This window comes from Lagenorhynchus albirostris, chromosome 2, assembly GCF_949774975.1.
Source record: "Lagenorhynchus albirostris chromosome 2, mLagAlb1.1, whole genome shotgun sequence".
NCBI classification, from domain to species: Eukaryota; Metazoa; Chordata; class Mammalia; order Artiodactyla; family Delphinidae; genus Lagenorhynchus; species Lagenorhynchus albirostris.
The window spans coordinates 59,245,953-59,267,139 of record NC_083096.1 but is presented as its reverse complement, the minus strand read 5'-3'; the positions used below and the strand labels follow the sequence as shown (position 1 = coordinate 59,267,139).

At 43.8% G+C, this 21,187-nt stretch overlaps 1 protein-coding gene across 2 annotated transcripts in view; it reads right to left on the bottom strand.

Moving 5' to 3' along the window:
• Window positions 1–21,187, bottom strand: part of SELP (selectin P) — a 42,565-nt gene that overhangs the window by 19,977 nt on the left and 1,401 nt on the right. The window contains exons 2-7 of one of the 2 annotated variants that reach the window (XM_060133575.1): window positions 10,177–10,267; window positions 8,088–8,474; window positions 4,749–4,856; window positions 4,092–4,277; window positions 3,388–3,573; window positions 888–1,073 (exon numbers count right to left, since the gene is read on the bottom strand). In XM_060133575.1, the coding sequence (XP_059989558.1) occupies window positions 888–1,073; window positions 3,388–3,573; window positions 4,092–4,277; window positions 4,749–4,856; window positions 8,088–8,474; window positions 10,177–10,267 (1,144 nt within the window). The remainder of the gene's footprint in view (window positions 1–887; window positions 1,074–3,387; window positions 3,574–4,091; window positions 4,278–4,748; window positions 4,857–8,087; window positions 8,475–10,176; window positions 10,268–21,187) is intronic. The other variant, XM_060133585.1, reaches the window with a different exon arrangement.

Genomic DNA, 21,187 nt, shown 5'->3' with positions numbered 1-21,187 from the left:
GAGATCACTTTGTAAAATCAGATCAGAGACATATGATTTACAAGGTAATGTTATGATCATTATTTTACCTACATTTGTAAAGCTCATAGCAGTTTTTTAAATAAATGTATTATTTTATTTTATTTATTTTTGGCTGTGTTGGGTCTTCGCTGCTGTGCGCAGCCTTTCTTTAGTTGCAACGAGCGGGGGCTACTCTTCGTTGTGGAGCATGGGCTCTAGGCGCCCAGGCTTCAGTAGTTGTGGTGTGCGGGCTCAGTAGTTGTGGCTTGTGGGCTCTAGAGCGCAGGCTCAGTAGTTGTGGCTCACAGATTTAGTTACTCTGTGGCATGTGGGATCTTCCCGGACCAGAAATGGAACCTGTGTCCCCTGCATTGGCAGATGGACTCTTAACCACTGTGCCACAAGGGAAGTCCCTCGTAGCATTTTTAAGCTTGCATTTACACACACTAATCCACAACCACTAGTGAGGCGGGTAAGGGAGATAATAGTACTCTTATTTTGCAGGTGACACTGAGTTTTAGAGAGACCAAAAGCTTGTTGCCAGGAAATGACAGAACTGGACTAAATGTCTTGTCATTACCCTTCCACTGTTCCATGCTGTTCCTCATGCATAATTCTTTCCTCCCAGCCCCCCCTCCTTCATGCCAACTCACAACATCCATGTCAGTCCATGCAGCCCTCGCCTTGCGTTTCAGGATACTGTAATGAACACATGCCTAAGACTGCCCTCACTCACCACTTCATCCCGAGTGGCCACACAAAGGGCCTGGCACATAATAGAGTCTTAGTGAATGTTTGAATAATAAATGAATGACAGAACTAAATGCACATGCTGATGCCTTTAAGAAGCTGAGAGGCAGGGAAGCAACGTTATGCTATCACAGTACCTTGACAGACTGGGGCTGGCGCTGTCCACTGTCCCAAATCAGCACATCGAACTGTGTCAGCTCCTCTCAGTGTGAAACCCTTAGCACAGTGAAAGCTACAGTTGCTGTTGTACTGAAATGCTCTCGAAGACAGGGAGCAATCCATGCTTCCGTGGACAGGACTCTCCAGAGGCTCACAGGCAATGGCTAAACGGAAAAAGTGATTGTCTGATACTGGGCAGTAGAAGGGCTCAATTCTTTCTCAGAAGAGCCCCTTGAGAGATGCTCCATCTTTTCGACCCACATCGTCAGTACATGCAGAACCCTAAATCCTCCTTTTTCGAAAAGAGGTATCTGCCGGGAACACCTTGCCATGCCTCTGTTTACCTGGATCACTCACCTGCCCTTCAAGTCTCAGCTTAGACTTCACTTTCCTTAAGAAGCCTTCCCTGCCCACCCCAGCTTGGGCTAGAAGCTCTTCCAGTGTGCTCCCACAGCCCCTGTTCTTGAGCTGTTCATGCATTATTGTAATTCTGCCCCTCCCCTTAGACGGCAATCTCCTTGAGGCTGGTGTCATTCATCCAGAGTTTTATTCCCAGAGCCTGGCAGTGTTTCGGACATTGAAGGTGCTCTTTAGATATTTATTGGCAATATTTGTGAAATTGGATCTGGAAGGAGGAGATATAGAACAGACTGGACTTTTAAGGAAAAAGCTGGAACAAAGTACCTTATTGTTGGCACTCTAATACTGAGCCCTATAAAATGATCCTGAAAGAGCCTTGTCTCTTGAACACAGGATGTCATCCTAATCAGACTTCAATTGCCAAGTGAGTGCAGCCCAAGGTCAGTTCCTGAGCACAATTAGGCCCCGAGTGACCTCAGTTCTGATAAAGACTGGCTTCCTCCTGCTTTTCCTTGACAAAGCATGTCATCTCCAGGATACTTCTGGAGTTTATCAGAGTATAAAGATTACCTGTACACTGTGACCTTAGACCTCTGTTTTTTACAGAATCAGGGCATTTAAGAACCAAAGACCCTCTAGTGTTTCTCTCTTACTTGGCAGATGAGAAAAGTGAGGTTCAGAAATTTTAAATGACAGCCCTAAGGTCTTATATGTAGACAGTAGTAGAGCTGGGTTTATAATCCAGGTCTCCCGGGAATTCCCTAATCCAACATTTAATTTCCCCCATATCCTAGTCCCCATTTTTGCTTTATAAGATGAAGGTGTGAGGCAATTACACAGAATTCAGTTTTGTGGTATTAGCTAACTGCTTAGAATTGTGTCACAACCTCTTTTTCAATGCAGTGTTCCTTTGATCCTTCGTCAAAGGCTACCACTGAGGGCTATGATGAGCAATCTCTCTCTGTGTCCTGACAGCCACTCTTCTGACTCCATCTGAAGTATAGGAAGGACGCTGACCCACAGCTTCTATACACCAATGAGGCAGGGAGGGAAAAAAGAGGCAGAAACAAAGGCTGTCTGCGAGGTACATTATACAAGCTATTTAATTGTATACTTTTTATATACTTCATCCTCATTGAAGCTCCTTGCAATCCGTAGCTCATTTCATGGAGGAGAAAACCATGCCTCCCGGACGATGAACAACCTGTTTCAGTGCCAGAGCCTGGAGGAGGTCATCCTGATGTTAAGAGCCCTTGATCTTTCCACTGTGCTGTGACTCCTTCCCGGTGCACTGGGGGCTGCTAATGAAAAATCCTACCCTCGAAGGTTGGCAAGGGTGCAGTCCCTCAGCCAGGGCCAGTGCAGCAGAGTGTGTCCCAGCCCCTCACTCGATGGTCAGGTTCACATTCAAATTTGTAGCTGGAGCCATTGCAAAGGCAGTGAGGGGATGGACACAGTCCAGGGTTCCTTTGCTAGGGGCTTCCGGGAGCTGACACTGCGTAGCTGGAGAGAACAACCAAGGACAGAGAGAAAGGTACTAAGGAAAGAGAAAAACCATGCCCACAGCTAGAGAGCAATGGTGAATCCATCTCTGGAAATCCAGGTGGCGCTAGGAATCTGTAAGGTTCAGGAGACCCTAGTGATGTTTGTCCAGACTTGTATGTAGTACCAGGCTTCAGGGCGACCTAAATCTCTTTAAAATAAAAGACTCCTTCAAGCTTTTTCTAATGTCCTTTATTCCCTTTACTGCTATAAACCTGTCCTGGTAGGTCTTCTAGTGTCTACTTACAGATGTAGATGCTATCCTTTCCCTCTTACGTGAAATTTATGAATGAGGTCGTTCTGAAATTGCTTGAGGGCAGTGAGTTTTGGGGAAAGGAGGACTTTTAAATTTTGTTTAAAATAAGTAGTAAAATCAGCCTCTTTTTTTTTTTTTCCTAGAGCCTGACACTCTTTTCCTATCCCAGATGAACACAATCTAGCTGAGTGGTAGGTCAAAGGAGAGTCAAGTTGTGGTGATTCAGGCCAGTTTCTCCATAAGCTAGCCAGTTTCATCTGTGCTCCCATCCAGAACCAGTTGCAGTGGACATTATACATCCCCAACTGCCTGAAACTCACCTTGACACACTGGAGCTGGGGCTGTCCACAGCCCCGAGGCTGTGCACTGCACCACCTCTGGCCCAACTAATGCAAATCCCTCTTCGCAACTGAAGCTGCAGCTGGACTGGTGCTGGAATGCTTTTGCAGAGTGGAGACAGGTCATGCTTCCTTGCTCAGGAGACTTCAGGGGTGGGCACTGGACAGCTAAAAACAACCACAGAATAATGGCATGAGACCTTAGATTATGCCTAGCACCTTGGAAGCTTTGAGATGCTGCAACAGCTGTCTGCATCTTCCCAAAGTGTCAGGCAGGTGAAGAACTTTGGTGGTTAAATGGTACTTTCAATAGCTGTTTGGAAAGATCCAAGCATCCTTTTGTTGTTTACTTTTTAAAGAAGCAAGGTAAAATGATCAAATTAATAATACCCAACCCCTAAATCATTATTGTACTCTGTTCACTTTGCAATTAACAAAGGGAGAAGGACCCTTTTGTATTGCTTTTGCCTGAGAATCAAGAGCTAAACTGACTACCTCACTCCACAGATACAAAATCATGCAAATTAAAATTAGTGTTACTCTGGTTGACGGGTAATAGTCATCAGCAGAATTTCCCATCTAACGTAGATCCCCATCCTTTCCCTTGTCTTTTAAATGGGGGAAGCTTGTTCTCCCCTCTGAAATTCTAGTTGTGAGTGAAGATGGAAAGAACTGGGTGTACGTACCTACACACTGTGGAGGCGTATTCGTCCAGATTCCAGAAGCCAAACATTCCAACTCGCTGGGTCCATTCAGCGCGTACCCTTCAGCACAGTGGAAGCGGCACTGTGTGTTGAAAGGGGAGTTTCCCAGAGGGTGACTGCAGTTCATGAGCATGTGTTGAGGGAGGTCAAATGCGCTACACTCTGTGACTGTGGGGACGAAATATTGATTTCTTTCTTTGCGGGTGGAAAGACAATGTCAGGTTTGCTAAAAGCTGAGCTGTTTGTATAACCCACCTAAACCAATCTCCCTGGACTTCTAACCCAACCTGTTCATCTTTAGCTTTGTATTGGTTGCACCTTGGGAAATAATCATTCTTTCACTGGTTTTTATTCCCAAAAAGCAAAATTAGCCTGAAAGAGTTCTCTTTGTTTTACTGCCTTTTCATTTCCCTTTTACCTTTTGAGATCTGGGGAGGAAATGCTCTCTCTAAGAATAAAGTGTTTTAACCCAGAGTGTGTGTCTCTGACAACTTGAGTGAGGCAGACTGACAGATGGTCGAGAGAGGCCCTAGGACTAGCCTTTACCCACTGGAGCAACTCCAACATGATTTTCTCCCTGGCATCGCCTCTAGCATGAGACCAAGGACCACAATACTATCAACAACATAGTGGCCTCACCGTATTCACATTCTGGCCCATAGAATCCAGGGTAACAGGAGCAGGTGTAGTTTCCGATGGTCTCAATGCACTCTCCTTGCTTGCTGCAGGACATATCCTGGCAGGAGGCTGCATGGATACAGAAGGGTCAGGGTCATGGGCATTCCCAGGAGGTGTGAAGAAAAGCTGGACTCATTCCAAGTCACAGACTCGGTCCCACTTGGGTAAGCTTGATCTAGCCAGACAACAGAAAAACCACAGCATCCCCTGGAGGGCCAGCTTGTTCCCTGTGAAGGACACTGTCGGAGCCTGCTGGAGCATTCCCTGGCTTCTATTTGAGGCTGCATTTAGTGTTGCCTGAAGAGAGGTTGCCATGTGCGGACACAGAGGGACAAATAGAGCCACCAATGCATGTGTAGACAGTGAAACTCCTCTGTGTGGTACAAAATAGTTGTGGCTTTTGACTAAGAGCGTTCACAGAGTTGTATTATTATGGAAACTCCTATGACAGATATCACAGCATGGAGGTTAGGAACCAGGGGTGGCAGGGGTCATGCATACATAGTCAGAATCCACGCTCCACTCCCTAATATTATGTGGCGTCAGGCAAGTTACTTCTTTGAGCCCAACCTGCCCACTGTTAGGGCCAAAGCTCTTCCACCTTTGATCTAAGTCTATGCCCGACACCACATGGCAGAGGAGCAGAGGATCTGAATGAGATGTTTAAGACCTACTCATGGTCAAGGACAAATGACCTTATGGGGAGCTGTGTCACAAGTCTAAATATGCCAGATTTAGATGGTACAGAGATGACTGGCCTGCCAGGCCCTCCTCACTAAGGCTATGCCACTTGGGTGACAGCACAGAGAAGGGGCAGATTTTCTTTCCTGTAAGAGACTTGTTGAGGGTGTATGCACTATGCCCTTGGTGGTAGATTAGTATTAGAATTGATACCATGAAAGCACTGAGAGTGTTTTTATCGATGAGGTCATAGCTGGGAGCAAGGTCTGTGGCTGGACTCTTTTCTGGTGGTGTTTCCTAAGCCCAGCCAACCATTGGTCTACATTGGGGTCTATCACAAGAGGAAATCCATATGTCACATAGCAGGTTGTGCTACTTGGTCTCTATATTCCCTCTTAACCCTGAGATGCTGTAGCTCTATAAGCCATGCAGTGTTCTACAGCAGGAAGTTCTGATGGCAGCCAGTGAGTCTGGTGAAGCTGCACTGAACCACTGGGAAGGGTTCCAGGTAAAGAGAAGATGCAGGAAGCAACAGGAGTTCCTAAATAGAAGTTCGGTCCATGTCTTCCACCCTATTCACCTTGACCCACCAGTGCCTTACAGTAATACCTGCCTGCCCTATGCTCTCAGAGCATAAAAATTTTGTTCTAACTGTAGCTTCCTTAGGGTCTCAGAACTCTAGGAATGGCAAAACAGCCAATGTTCTGCATTCTATTCCATTTCAGGGTTTCCAGGCAGGTTAGTAACTTGTCTATTTCTTGGATCTCCAGGAAAGAACATAATGGTGATTCAATGAATCAACCTTTTTTTTTTTTCCTTGACACCTTGTTCTGAGATCTAAGAAATCCTGACATTAGGGAATTATTCCAGCTTGGTTTTTTTGTTGCAGTGGAGTGTACCTATCTTTTTCTCATCTATCTCCCACAGAGGACTGATGGTTCCCTACATCCTTTACATCTTGGATGGCAAAATGGCAATCAATGCCTAGAGTATTGTATTAGTGGAGGTGGAAGCCAACTGCGTTCCGGTGAAATTGTACCAGTTAGTGATGCCTGCCATTGTTGCAGGCTAGAGGAGTGGCCTTGTTCATTATCATTCATGCCAGTAATTTGCAATCTCGTTTCTTCCTTGCAAGCTTTATTGAGGAAGACTATCTTGCAGAAATGGAGGCTGAAGTCTGAGTGGGGAGGGGAAGCAGTGGCACATTGGAACATCTCGTGGCAGCCAAGATAATCTGACCAGGACAGTTGTAGGGAGGCATAGCCCAGGAAGGGTAGGGAGCTGACTGAGAGAGCAGTAGGATGAGCTAACACTCTCGTAATGTCCGTCCTGGCCTATAAAGAACAGGTCATCGTTTTATTTATTAAATATAATAATAAGTTATTTGTAAAACGAGATCTGACTACATGACCATGCGCATACGGATATGTTTCCCCTCAGCTAGGAGGCTGTATGAGGAGAGGGAGAAAGTTCAGGGGATACTCTATACTCTGTATTCTGTTCCATTATTGTTGAGGGCTTCTGAGGGGAGGTGTTTATAATCTAACAAATTTAGAACATATATAGCAGAGTGTGGCATCTGTAAGATGATTTATTGAAGAAGAAGCTTAGAGTATTCAGGACTCGCTTGCCCGGGGTAGTCCATACTCTCCCTAGCTACAGTGTTTGTATGCTACCCAGGGCAAGGTGGGCTCCTCTGGATGGGAAGCCACATCAGAAAGATGGAATCAGTGCTGGCACGAGGCGCACGACCACAGGACGACCAAGCTTTCACGTAGGTCTGCTTACTCTGGAATCTGGAGAGTGGAGAATCAAATATAGTCACAGGATCTCACCTTTAGTTACCTCTTCCCTTTCCTCACCCCTCATCCCCTACCAAAGTCCAATGGACCTGGAGATATGTTGCTGTTGAAGGGAATCTGTAAAGCACTGTCATCCTTGGTCATGTTCTCAGATTGCCTCCTGAGAACGTTGAGCAAAGAGTGTGGTTGTATATGTGGCTAAAAATACCACCTTTGGAGTAAACATGAGTTTGAAACTGGCTCCATCATCAAGGAACTTAGAATCTTGGGTAGGTTCTTGAATAGTTCTGAGCCTTTCCCTCATCAGCAAAATGAGGGCAGTAGAAGGAGCTGATTGAGGAGGTTCTCATGAGGACTACATGCAACTAATACTAAATAGACTAATGACACATGAACTAATAGTAATGCCTGGAACATACTGGTGTTCGATAGGTATTAGTTACAACTGTATCTCCTAGAGGCAAGGCCAAGCTCCCTCTCAACTTACACAGTCTCTTATGCTAGGGCACAGTGGTACAAAAAAGCTCTGGACATAAATTTTAGGAGACAGATCTCCTGAGCATCTATTTCATCAATTATAAATTAGAAGGGTGGACCAGATGATATTAACATTTCCTTCTGGCTTCAAAAGGCCAGTTTTCTCTAATCCTGAACTTATATTCTTCAAGGTGCTCAATAATGCTGCTTGATTGACAGTTTACTCTTTGTTTTCATGTCCCTGACTTTGAGACTCAATGTTATTGACTCGGGCTATATTAATGAACCAGGGAAGGCATTTTTTATAAACAGTCGGATTTCCGAGCAGAGAAGGCCCTACCTGTATAGCACAGTGCCCGCTTTTTTTTCCCACAGGGCTCATCATTCCACTTGCCGGGGGCTGACAAACTCTTGATGTAGATCTCCACGCAGTCCTGGTTGTTCTTCTTGTTGTTGGGCTCGTTGTCAGCCCAGTTCTCAGCCTCCTCGGTGAGAGTCTTTTTGGTTCCCACCCAGGTCCATTGATTGTTGATCTTTCGGATGCCAATCCAGTAGTAAGAACTGTAGTAAGGTATGGCCTCATTGAGGTAAGCAATCTCATTTTTATTCTGGATAGCTACTAAATCCGTGTAGTACTTCTGGCAGAATGCCCGGGAATAATTCCATGAGTATGATTTGTTGCTGTAGTGATAGGTCCATGCTGCCACTTCTTTCTGGTTAATTAGCTCTAAGGAAAGGAAAGTGTGGGTCAGGTTAGCACCCCTAATGAGAAGGAGATTGTGAGCATAAGTACACTTCTGTGTAGCCAGATGAGTTTGACTAGAAGACAAATACCAAAAACATGATCGTTTTATGTCTAATCTAGTTGTTTTAAGGAAAAAGAGTGGTTTCCATCTTTTACTTGAAAGTATACATGAAGTCGGAATAAGAAAATGTCCTCTTCTGAGGATCCTTGGTATTCAAGAGCTGGAACCATAAGATACCAGAGTTGGAAGGGACCGTAGAGGTCATTTAATCTTCTCCTTTTATGAATGGAGGAGACATTGAATCATTTGCCCAAGCCCAGAGTAAATGACATGTAAAATGTCTCAATGGCTGCCTCGTACCTCCAGGTGCTTCCTCTTCACGGGGAAAGTAAGATGCTTTATGATGTGGCACCTACCTGCTGGTCCAGCCTCATCACCCACCATATTTACTTTTTTAGCAAAACGTTAAGTCCCACTTCCATGCCTTTGCACGTGCTCTCGCTGCTTTTCTGGCTGCCCTGCCTGCTTAGGCGTGGTAACCTTCCTCGCCTACTTTCCTGACTTCTCCAGGTGGGCTTGGTATTCAGCTCCCACCCTGCCCTTCTCTGTCACCACCTCCCCTACTGCCAGGTATTGCAGCATCTGTCTATATGACGTGGGTCGCATGTGCTAGATTTTGAATCCTGACGGTGGTCTCTTTTTACCCCTGGATTCTTAACACCAAGCACAGAGCGTGGCACTTAACAGGCATTCGCTCCATGCTTGTTGGGTGAAACACAACAGGTTTGTGGCAGAGGCTCACTGTACCTCCCGGTTTGCAATCTTACACTTCATCCCACTGCTCTGGGCTGTTTCCCTTCGATAAATTACTCTACTTCCTCCATCTCTGCTTACTCACTTGTTAAAACAGGGCTTAAAACAGGCCTTTTAAAGAGATGTTTGTGAACTCAAATGAAATAAAGAATGTGCCCCTTAAAGGTATAAAGGGTATTATGATGCCAGGTATTGTTATCCTAGCCGGTGGGAGCTCACCCCAGCCAGAAGAGGCCAGTTCCCATGTGAAGAGGTGTACAATGTAAGCAATCAAACCTGGAAATGGCTCTATTTCCTGTTTATAAAGTCACGTTCCTATTCAACCTTCTTCTCTGCTGCCCACAAGAGGGTCGTTTCCGTTTGTCCCTCCCTCACAGGCACCTCTGTGGCATTTTTTTCCCTGAAGACTTTATTCTCATGTCACCAGGGCTGCATATTGGCTTGCAGGGACTCTAGGCAATTTTGCCTTTGGAGTTCCCTTCCTCGATAATAAAATATTAAAAACTGTATTTTATAACTGCATTGGTATAAAGATGAACATATTAGTATTACACACTAAAACATTTTGGGGCGGCCTAGAAGGAAATGATTTTTAAAGAAATTAAAGCATTTTTACGGGTCCCTAAAAAGTAACGTGGGCCTGTGTCTATTGAGTCTAATGGATAAGTTGGCCCTGGGTATATATGTGTAGGTTCTTCCTGAAGCCTTTTCTACCAACAGGATGGTGTCGGGTGCACTTTTCCTCCAGGAATCTGGGCTTGAACTGTTTTCTAATGCCTCATAACAACCGGCTACCATCCTTAACTTTTCCCATTTGGAGAAGTCACCCTAATCACTGAGGGCCAGGTGAAGGGTTAGCATAAACTTTACCAGCGATGAGGGCACTGAAGCAAAAGAGTTGGGTGATTCTGAAGACCACTCTCTGAAATCTCCAGTTCCAGATGGCTTTTAGGCAGCTGGCCTGTAATAAGAAAAGAAAACTTCCTTTTAGTATCCACGTGCAATCACTGTGGCCAAACAATTCTAGTTAATAATCATGGTATTGAGTTACAACCCTGCCTGTTTCCATTCGGGGGTGGCTCAAGCCCTCTGCTCCCTTTTTATTTCTCACTGCTGTGCTTGAGTCCTACCCCAGTTGGACACTGCACCAAGGCTCAGGACAAAATTCATTCCTTCAGTCATTCAGCAAATATTTATTGAGTAACTACTTTGTGCCACTAGTATTTGCTTTTCTGACATATTTTGTAATATTTATGTAAATAAACACTGTCATTATTATTATGCAATAATCTCCCTTTAAGAACTGGTATGCCATACCCAAGAGTACTAAGAAGTCACACAGAAACTCCATGATCCATACAGTTGTCTGACCTATACTTTGATGCACAGGGCATCAACTAATTGTGCTGTGCTATGTCGTCTATCTTGTATTATTGATCTATGTTTTCTTTTCTTGCTTTATCATTTCAGCATATATCTATAATATTATCCAATGCTTAATGTATACATGTATATATACATACATATATAATTTTTATTAATATATGAATAATAAACTTATCCCCCTTGGATCTATAGCAAGTATGATTTCTCATGAGCTCCCTTCTGTTGGGATTTCATCAAATCTAATAATATTTTTAAAGCGTTTTTAGACAAATAAGTTCTGTAAATGTTCATCCAACACCCTCATGTTACGCATGAAAATACTGAAGGTTGAAGAGTCTAAAGTAACATTCAAAAGGACAGAAGCAGAGCCTGACTTTGAAACAAGAGCTTTTTCCACTTTACTTTCTTACTTTTGTAAACCTCCAGGCTTTCAGATCCATGCTGCGTTGTTGTCGATGATAGAATGTGACATGACCAAGCCTAGCTGCCGCATCTGTACTCATCCAGAGCTACCCCAATATAACCACCAACATAAAAATTGTGCGTTTGCTTTGCAACTGAAGCTTCATTGCTCTTCCAGCCAGATTGCTACCCCAAACCCTTCCCATATAGAAATTCTCAGTTGCCACAGCTGGGCTCCAGAGATTGATGATGTAGGCTGTATGGGGAGGGTGGGTGGTGGCAGTGTGTGTGTGCACGTGCACAGTGCATATACACTGTTGACTACAGCCAGACCAGACAGTGAGGTGGATACCACACAGATCAGTGCAAGTCTCCCAGATAGTGGGGTTATCTTTGTATAAGAAGCCTGGCACTTTTCCATCTAGGAGTTTCTGAATATTGGCTTTAATAAGCAGGCACATTTTGTGTTCTTATGAACTAGGACACTGATCAACTGGCCTCTGCAGGACCTATTATCAAACACTGGGAGTATCATAATGTTATGATTTATGGTGCTGTTTATTTGCACAGGAAGTATGGCGATAATCCCTTAGCGGAAACTTAATCCCATGGAGTTCTCTGTGGATTGTATTATATCACCAGCTATTATTAGCACCATATTTCTATTCAGTACCCAAAGAGTACCATGCCAGGTTCTATAGCAGAAATCTTTAAACCAGAATGAGCCTGGCTTCCCAAGGGGTACACAGACAAGGAGGATTTAAGTAAATCTGTGTTCAGATTCTCAACTCCAACATGTGCACTTTCCTAAAACCAATCTGCCTACAAATGTGTCCTTCTCCCATTTTATAAAAGAAATCATACCTTTTATAACTTGACTCTTATTTATCATTAGGCCTTGCCTCTGTGTGTAAAAAACATCAGTGGCTGTGCCAAACAGAGACCATCCATAATATTGGTTTAGATCTTGACAACTTGAATGCTTCAAATGATAGTGTAACAAATCTGTTTCAAGTCCAGTGGTTTCCATTTCTCTCTTTTCATCAGCTTTGATGAAGACCCACTTAAGATGTCAGATGCTAGACCATTGACTACATGTTGATAATACATCACTATGTAATTTGGGACATGAAACTTGGAAGGAATTCAAAGAATTGAGAGACGTTGCTATAATAAGCTTCCATTTCCATTTACTTAGTCATATGAATAAAAGTCCTTAATGCTTAAAAATCCTCAAAAAACGAAATTTAGGAATAGAATTCATGCTGAACTTGTTTGATTGTATCAATAAATAATATTCACACAAGGTTACATGAATAGGGAAAAAGCCCCTCTTCTCATGTAGAGATGCATCTTCAACAGCACTTTAAATAGGGAAGTTTAAATTACTTATCAAAATTTGTAGTATGTTTATGCTATTTTACTTAAGTGTGTACTAAAAGTAATTGTCATGGTAACTCAGTCAAAAAGGTGAAAAACTTAGCAGAGATTTATGGTTTCAGAAAATTGCATCTTTTACATTTCAACTTAATTATGTTTTTATTTGTGTAAAGAAGCATGATATAGTGATCAGTAAAATACTTTAACCTTAAAAATGAATTAAATTCTGTAGAGGAAGTGAAATAGAAATAGGTATTAAAGAAGAGAAAATGAATAATATAAAATTCCCTATTATTAGAAACTAGTTTATGTTTTTTTAAGTGATGAGTGTTGTCAGATCACTATGGTATTTTATTCCATTGGATAAATTCTAGGAAATAATGTTATATTTATTTATTGTAAAAGGCCAATCTTTATAATGTACTGGAAATTCCATCTTTTATTTAAAAACTTATGATGAAAAATTTTAGCTCTCCACTTAGAAAGGGTCAAGAGGTTATCTAGTTTTTCAGGATTTTTTTGGAGGTACAGAAGCAAAACTATTGCTGGTGAACAGCACAGTAGTGTAGCCTAATGAAGGGGACCTCAATATTTGCCTTTGAAACTCTACTGCGTTTCTTCTCGGGTAGATTGGAGGAGGATCGCAGTGTTTTTAATCTAGTGGTGCTCTTCCTGTGCCCTTAGAAAGTGGTTTTCTTCCTGTAGAGAGTATTTCTAGGGGTTTCTCTGGCTTTGGGACCAGCTCAAGGAAGTGTGTTGGGACAGTGACCGGGTGAGGCTCCTATTTCCCTACCTCCATTCCCAACTCCTCCCACTATCCCAACAGAGCTGTTTTATGTTTTAACTTGTTTGTTTAAACTTTTCAGTATGGTTTGGTTTAAACAAAATAGAGAGACAGAGAGAGTGCTAGTTTTGAACATTTTAAGGTTTTAGAGGACTGGTAAGTGCTTCTGATCAAGACACAATATCTAAGAAAGGAAAATGCAAGTCATTGTGTGTCCCCGGCTTTAATCTGACCATACTTTCCTGTTTTTAAAAATCGAATACCAAGAATCACCTCTCATAGAATGTTTGAGAGCTGTAGGAAACCGTAAAGATGACTCCAGATCAATTAGGCATCTCTCCAGCATTCTTCAGCAGGTCTTTTGGACCACGGATGCTCAAGATGGGACCACCATCACTGCCTATCACTGAGACTCAGCGAATTTAGATGATTTGCCGAAGCTTCCGCACCGGAATGTATGTCGGGTTAAGACAGCGATTCTTATTTTCACAGAACTCGTGTACTCCTTTGAAAGTCTGATAAAAGCCATAGTCGGGATTCTTTTTTTAAAAAATTGCAGGCTTGCAACTTTTTAGACCATTTCAGAAGGTTCATGGACCCCAAGTTCAAATCTCTGTGTTACCGGTAAGGCAGCACCTTGACTCATTGGCAACTGACAAGGGTTTTGTGTGTGGGTGTGGAGGACGAATGATGCTTAAAATTCTTCATTCGAGTAATAATTTCCCTCTGAAACTTCCTTGGGGTGGGTAAGCCTTCTCACATCTGCCCCTGCTCTCAGTGTCATCTTTAGGACAGGGGTCTACATGGGTGAAGAGTTAAGGACTCTGTCCTGGTGTTTGTTACTAAACAAGTTAAGTGTTGAAACACCAGGAAATGCCTCTCTAGAGGAGCGGCCGTGTGCTCTGCTCATTTTTACTTTAATGTTCTTTGGCAACCTGCTTCAAACTGGAAGCCACTGGGAAGGAGTCTGAGATGGGGTTATTAGAATAACATCCTGTGCCTGTGTAAACCTTCATGAAGGCTGCTTCGCACCGTGGTAATCTTTCATTTTACTTTTCAAATAACTAAAAGTGATTGCAGGGTGAAGAGAGAGGCAGAGACAAAGTAGAAGTGTTTAAAGTAAACAGAAGTGTTTTTCCCACGACCTTTGCATAGAAAGAGGTAGTAAATGCCAGTAGGAATCCCATGGCTGCCAGCATTCTGGGTGGCTTACAAAGTTGGCAGGAATTGTACCATAGAAAGGCGATGGGGGGGGCGGAGTCAACATGACATACTATGAGGATGTGGAATTCGCACCTCTGCACAACTTGGGCACGTACCAGGCACCGGTGGGGGACCACGGATACATAAGGGGACGGGAGGAACCCCCAGCAACCGGGTAGGACATGGTATATTGGGGGGAGTGTGGGGGGAGGAGAAGTGGAGGCGGGACAGGACTGGTGCCCCTGAGGGGCGGCTAGGGGAGGGGAAGGGATCCCACACCTGAAGGGGGAAATTGGGGGACCATTGGGAGGGCAGAGGATCAAAAGGGAGCATGGCCAGTTTTCCCCTGCCCACTTGGGCCCCCGGGAGTCTGTTGAGATCCCAGGCCTGATCCTCTGCCCACCTAGGCCCCCTCCAGACGCGCAGGTCCTGAGGGACGCGCAGGTCCTGAGGCCAGACCTCCGGGACCCGGACCCCTGAGGGGTGGCTGGGGGAGGGGAGGAGTTCCTACACCCAGCGGGACCCACCCATGGTTAGGGGTCCAGCGGGATGGGGGAGACCCTGGGGGGGGATGGTGGTGGAGGGGCGCAGAGGGACAGAAGGGAAAGCAGCCAGAGCTTTCCCTGTCCACATAGGCACCGGGGAGCCTGTTGGGCTCTCAGACCTAATCCTCTGCCCTCGGAGCCTCCCGGAGCCTCCCGCAGAGCCCAAGACCCGCCCCTACACCCCCACCCAGGGCCCTACCTCTGCACTCGGAGACCCCCTCTGAGACGCCCTCCAATGTGCTGGGCCTAAACCCCACCCACACACCCTCACCCAGGACCTTGCCTCCAAACTGGGCAACTCCACACTCTGGTGCTCCACACTCCCCTTCCGCACAGGTCCTAAGCAGAGGCCCCGCCCCATGCTTGAACTCGCCCTGCTTAGGCCCTGCCCCCAAGGTCTTTTCTGGCTGCATGGGTCCCGAGCCTAGGCCCCGCCCACCCCTAAGGGGTGCTACTGGCACAAAAACAGACATATGGATCAATGGAACAGGACAGAAAGCCCAGAGATAACCCACGCACATATGGTCACCTCATCTTTGACAAAGGAGGCAAGAATATACAGTAGAGAAAAGACAGCCTCTTCAATAAGTGGTGCTGGGAAAAATGGACAGCTTCATGTAAAAGAATGAAATTAGAGCATACCCTAACACCATACACAAAAATAAACTCAAAATGGATTAAATACCTAAATGTAAGGCCAGGCACTATAAAACTCTTAGAGGAAAACACAGGCAGAACACTCTATGACATAAATCACAGCAAGATCCTTTTGGACCCACCTCCTAGAGTAATGGAAATAATAACAAAAATAAACAAATGGGACCTAATGAAACTTAGAAGCTTTTACACAGCGAAAGAAACCACAAACAAGACGAAAAGACAACCCTCAGAATGGGAGAAAATATTTGCAAATGAAACAATGGACGAAGGATTAATCTCCAAAATGTACAAGCAGCTCAACACCACGAAAACAAACAACCCAGTCCAAAAATGGGCGGAAGACCTAAATAGACATTTCTCCAAAGAAAACACACAGATGGCCAACAAATGCACGAAAAGATGCTCAACATCACTAATCATTAGAGAAATGCAAATCAAAACCACAATGGGGTATCACCTCACACCAGTCAGAATGGCCATCATCAAAAAACCTACAAACGATAAATGCTGGAAAGGGTGTGGAGAAAAGGGAACCCTCCTGCACTGTTGGTGGGAATGTGAATTGGTACAGCAACTATGGAGAACAGTATGGAGGTTCCTTAAAAAACTACAAATAGAACTACCATATGACCCAGCAATCTCACTACTGGGCATATACCCTGAGAAAACCATCATTCAAAAAGGTATAGGTAGCACAATGTTCATTACAGCACTATTTTCAACAGCCAGGACATGCAACCAACCTATATATCCATCAACAGATGAATGGATAAAGATGTGGCACATATATACAATGGAATATTACTTCAGCCAGAAAAAGGAACGAAACTGAGTTATTTGTAGTGAGGTGGATGGACCTAGAGACTGTCATACAGAGTGAAGTAAGTCAGTCAAAGAGAAAAACAAATACTGTATGCTAACGCATATATATGGAATTTAAAAAAGCAGTACTGATGAACCTAGGGGCAGGGCAGGAATAAAGATGCAGATGTAGAGAACAGACTTGAGGGAATGGGCAAGGGGGACAGGGAAGATGGGATGAAGTGAGAGAGTAACATTGACATATATGCACTACCAAATGTGAAATAGATAGCTAATGGGAAGCAGCCACATAGCACAGGGAGATCAGCTTGGTGCTTTGTGTCCACCTAGAGGGGTGGGATAGGGAGGGTGGGAGGGAGGGGAGGCTCAAGAGGGAGAGGATATGGGGATATATGTATACATATAGCTGATTCACTTTGTTGGACAACAGAAACTAACACAACATTGTAAAGCATTTGTACTCCAATAAAGACGTGAAAAAAATTTTAAAAAAAAGAAAGAAAGGTGATTCTGTTCCCCTGTCTATGTTTTAGACCACAGCCCTGCACTTTTAGAGGCACAACCTACAATGTCCCTCCCTAGACCCTCTGTCCTCTGCCTAGGTCCTGTCTGATTTCTCTCCTTCCTTTACAGTTCAGTTTTCTTAATTTCCTTACCTCCCCTTTCCTCTCCAGGCCCCAGTCCCTCCAGACTACACAACCGCTCCTGCTGACCTTACCCCTGACTCCTAATTACCAAACCCAATGAAGTCTTTCCATCATTATCTCCCTTGACCTTTCTGCAGCAATAAATATTACTATTTCCTTTTGCTTAAAATGCTTCCCTTGGTTCTTCTCTCGATTCTTTTCTGACATCTTGAGCAACTGTTCCGAGTCTTCTCCTTAATCCACACCAACTGTCTTGCAGAGGTAGAGATAGAGATTCCCCTGGGTTCCTACCTCCCTGGCCCTATTCTCTTATCACTCTTCTGCTTTCCTAGGGCCTCCTTAGGGCCGTCTGTTTGCCAGTGGCTCTCCGTCAGCATCTCCATCCCTGACTTTCCTCCTGAGCATGAAGTCTGCAATCCAAATGCAAAACAAACATAGGAGCACATGCAGCTGGAGGCAGCTGCTGGCAGAGGCTTCTCGGGGCAAGGGATATGACTTACTCATGTCTGAATCCCAGCCGTAATAGAGAGCAGATGCTTAATCCTTAATAAATATGTTATAGATGAATGAATGAATAAGTGAAAAATGGCAAGGGAATGACTGAAAGTAAGATAGAGGCGTGCTGAATGGGAAAATGTTGGAGACATATGTGATAATTAGCACTAAGTACAGTATGGTTACAGCAGTGATCGTATCAAATGTAAAAGTGTATTATGATTAGGTAGAAGAGTATAATACGGCTGTGCAAAAAAAAATATGTTCTCGGCACTTGGTCTCATTCTCTTTGAGTGTGAGAGAAACAAGGGGCATGATGGCTCGCATCCCATGTGAGAGAACAAAGGAGAAGGACTCACTCACTTAAACTCCATGCGGGTGGCAGATGGGGAGAAGTGGAGGAGAAGTGGGGGAATCAGGACCTACCATAGCTGGTGTGTCTCAGGAAAGCCTGGAGAAGCATCAAATAGTGGCAGCTCTTAGAAGAGGGAGAGGTGAAGGCAAATTCCATGTAACTCTCTGGAGTGGGTGTGTCCCTTTGAAAGGCTCCAGCACCGAAGAAGGCTCATGTAAGGGATGCAGGTTCTTATGAACAGAGAGTATCACTGACCCGAGCCCCATAAGCTACCTGCCCACAGAGACCCTGAAGTCCTCCATCAGGTGGGACCAGGGAGGGAAGACCAAGGATCCCTTCACATCAGTCTGCCATCAAATCCTATTGACTTTACCTTCTGATGAGATACCTGGCCATTCTGCAGATTTCCACTTTATTGCTGCAGCACTAATTCAGACATTATCATTTCCTTCCTGGACCAGAGAAATCATCTTGTCACTGGTCTCTTCTCCTCAAGATTACCCATCCCCAGTTCTTTATCTCTAATGCTGTCTGAATGATATTCCTAACACAAAATCTGATCATATTGCTTCACTACTTAAAATCCATCAGCTGTTCCTACTCCCTGAGCAGTACATACCAGCTCCTTAAGATGACACTTTGGGGCTCTTCAAGATGAGACTTCTTCCTACTTGTCTAGTCCCATCTCCTGCCATTACTCCTTAATTACACCTGCCCCCACCACAATTCTACGGTGCATTTATATAACACGACATCTTGTACTTTCCAGAATGCACAGTATGTTCCCCATGTTCTCTTTACGCCCAGGGCACCCTCTCCTTCTGTGGATGCGTAGCTCTAAAAGTCCAAGAGTCTCCTCCTCAAAGGAGCCTTCCCTATTACCAATCCCTTCCTCCCCACTCCAAGATAGGCACGCCCTTGTTATTGCCTGTGTTCTTTCCCATTATTTATTTCAATAACTATCGACTTATTAAGTGCCTACAATATGTCAGGCACTGTTATAGGCACTGGCAATTAAAATGATAAAAGAAGACACGATTCCTTTCCGCATGAAATGTACATTCTGTGGAAGACAGACAATGAAACAAACGCCAATATATACACAACAGTGCTGAACGAGTAAACATGAAAAATAGAAGACAGTGATAAGTGCTAGGTAGAGAATTAAAGCCAGGTTATGTGATAGAGGGACGGGGTGCTTATTATTAGACAGGGAGGGAGGTCAGGGAAGACCTCTCTACAAAGGTGGCATTTAAGCTGAGAGCAGAATGACCAGAAGAAACCAGCGAGAAGCAGGAGGAAAAGCATTAAAGACAGAAGGAAATGCTAATGTGAAGGCTTTAACGTGGAAGGAAAATGTGGAGTATTCAAAGAACATGAAAACATCAGTGTCGCTGGAATGGAGTGAGCAAGGGTAGAAGAGTATGAGATGAAGCTGGGGACAGATCACTCTGGGCTTTAGGAACTAAAACAAGGGGGTGAGGTTTTTGTTCTAAGTGCAAGACAAATGGGGCAGCAGGTAGATTTCAGGAGAGGTAGTGATGTGGTCTGATTGCTGCTGAAAATTGGGAAGTCCTAGAGGTTAGTTGAAAAGAAGTTGTTCTGGAGTCAGACCTTGTGAGTTGGAAATGACAGTTCCAGAAGGGATCCAATTGCCAGGGTTTTGAACAGAGAAGCGTCCTGAATAGATGCATCTAATGATGGTGTTTCTTTTTTGTAATTTGAGGGAATATTATAATCTGTAGTCTTTCAAATTAAAAAGCAGCAAGTCTACAGGTGGTTTTAAACAGATGATTTCTCTTCAACATTTATTTACATATACTTCTAGCACACTGCTAGGTGCACGGTGGGGCACCGAATAAATATTTGCAGATGTTGGATATTATAATATCTACAAAATCAGTTTGTTTCATCTTAGAAATTTCTTATGGGAAAGAAAGGAAATTAAAGAGGGTCAGTGAGAATACAAAGGGGGAAGGCAGATATGAGAGTCATTGAAGAGACAGAACTATACAACTTGTCGGTGGCAGAGTCTCAATTTTCAAGGCAGTACAACTGATACCATATTATTTCCCTTAAGTTTAGGGGTGATGGTGGTAATATAGCACAGATATTAGTGGCCTCAGCCTAAAGGCAGAAAATGAAACCGTGAAACAAAGAGGTCTATAAGCCAAATAGCAAATAGAAATAAAGACAGGAAGAGGAGCCCAGGACAACATGAACACTAAGAATCAAAGCATATATATATATATATATATATATATATATATACACACACACACACACACACACACACATATATATATATATATACACATGTATATGTATTTAGACTCCTGATCACTGTTATTTAGGATGAAATATTAGCATGAAATATAAAGTAGCATACTTAAAAGATTTTTTAAGCCATTTGGACCATGGCTGACCTATATCTCTACAAATATAAAGGATTCATTTTGTGTATTTGATTTTATAAAATTTCTGTTTTGCTTTTCAAACAGAGAAATGAGTCACTTAGAAGACAATGTAATAATAAATTCCACTTATGAAACATCATGTGCCTACTCTCTAAGGTCAGGTCCAGAGTCTTTTCCCAGTACTGCCTGTTATGTAGTAAGTCACTGTGATGTTTGAGGGTTTGATTAATAAGCTTCCACTTACAAAATTCTGAAACTGCACTTTCTAAGAGCTAGCAGCCAGCCCAGGAGAGCGTGAACAATTTAACTACATTTTGAAAAATAGGTAATGGAAGGAAGAGTAAGAACTAGAATCAACAGACCTAAGATGGTTAAAAGGTATAAATGGAAATGAATCCAGACCTGCTTCTTAGTCCACTCACACCCTGACTAACATTGGCATAATTTAACTGTAAGTTCCCCGTCTAGCGCTGCCCCACTCTGAGATCCATCTGATTGAAAACACCCCACCAGAGAAACCTGAACATCTTTCCTCAGGTCCTAGGGTTAATTGAAGCCACTCTGAACTTGAAGATGAATTTTCACACAGAGTTTGAGGTTCCGGAATCCCAAGAGACAAATGTACTCAAGGGCAAAGGAAAAGGTCTTGTCATTGAAATATTCAAAACAATTCCAGGGCTGGAGTTCTTAGCACTTCGTTGCAGAGTTCCAGCCTAGTTTCAGGATGCCAGCGGAGGCACTCCTGAGCTTAAAGCGTAGGAGGCGAAAGGGTGGGGTTCCATAAA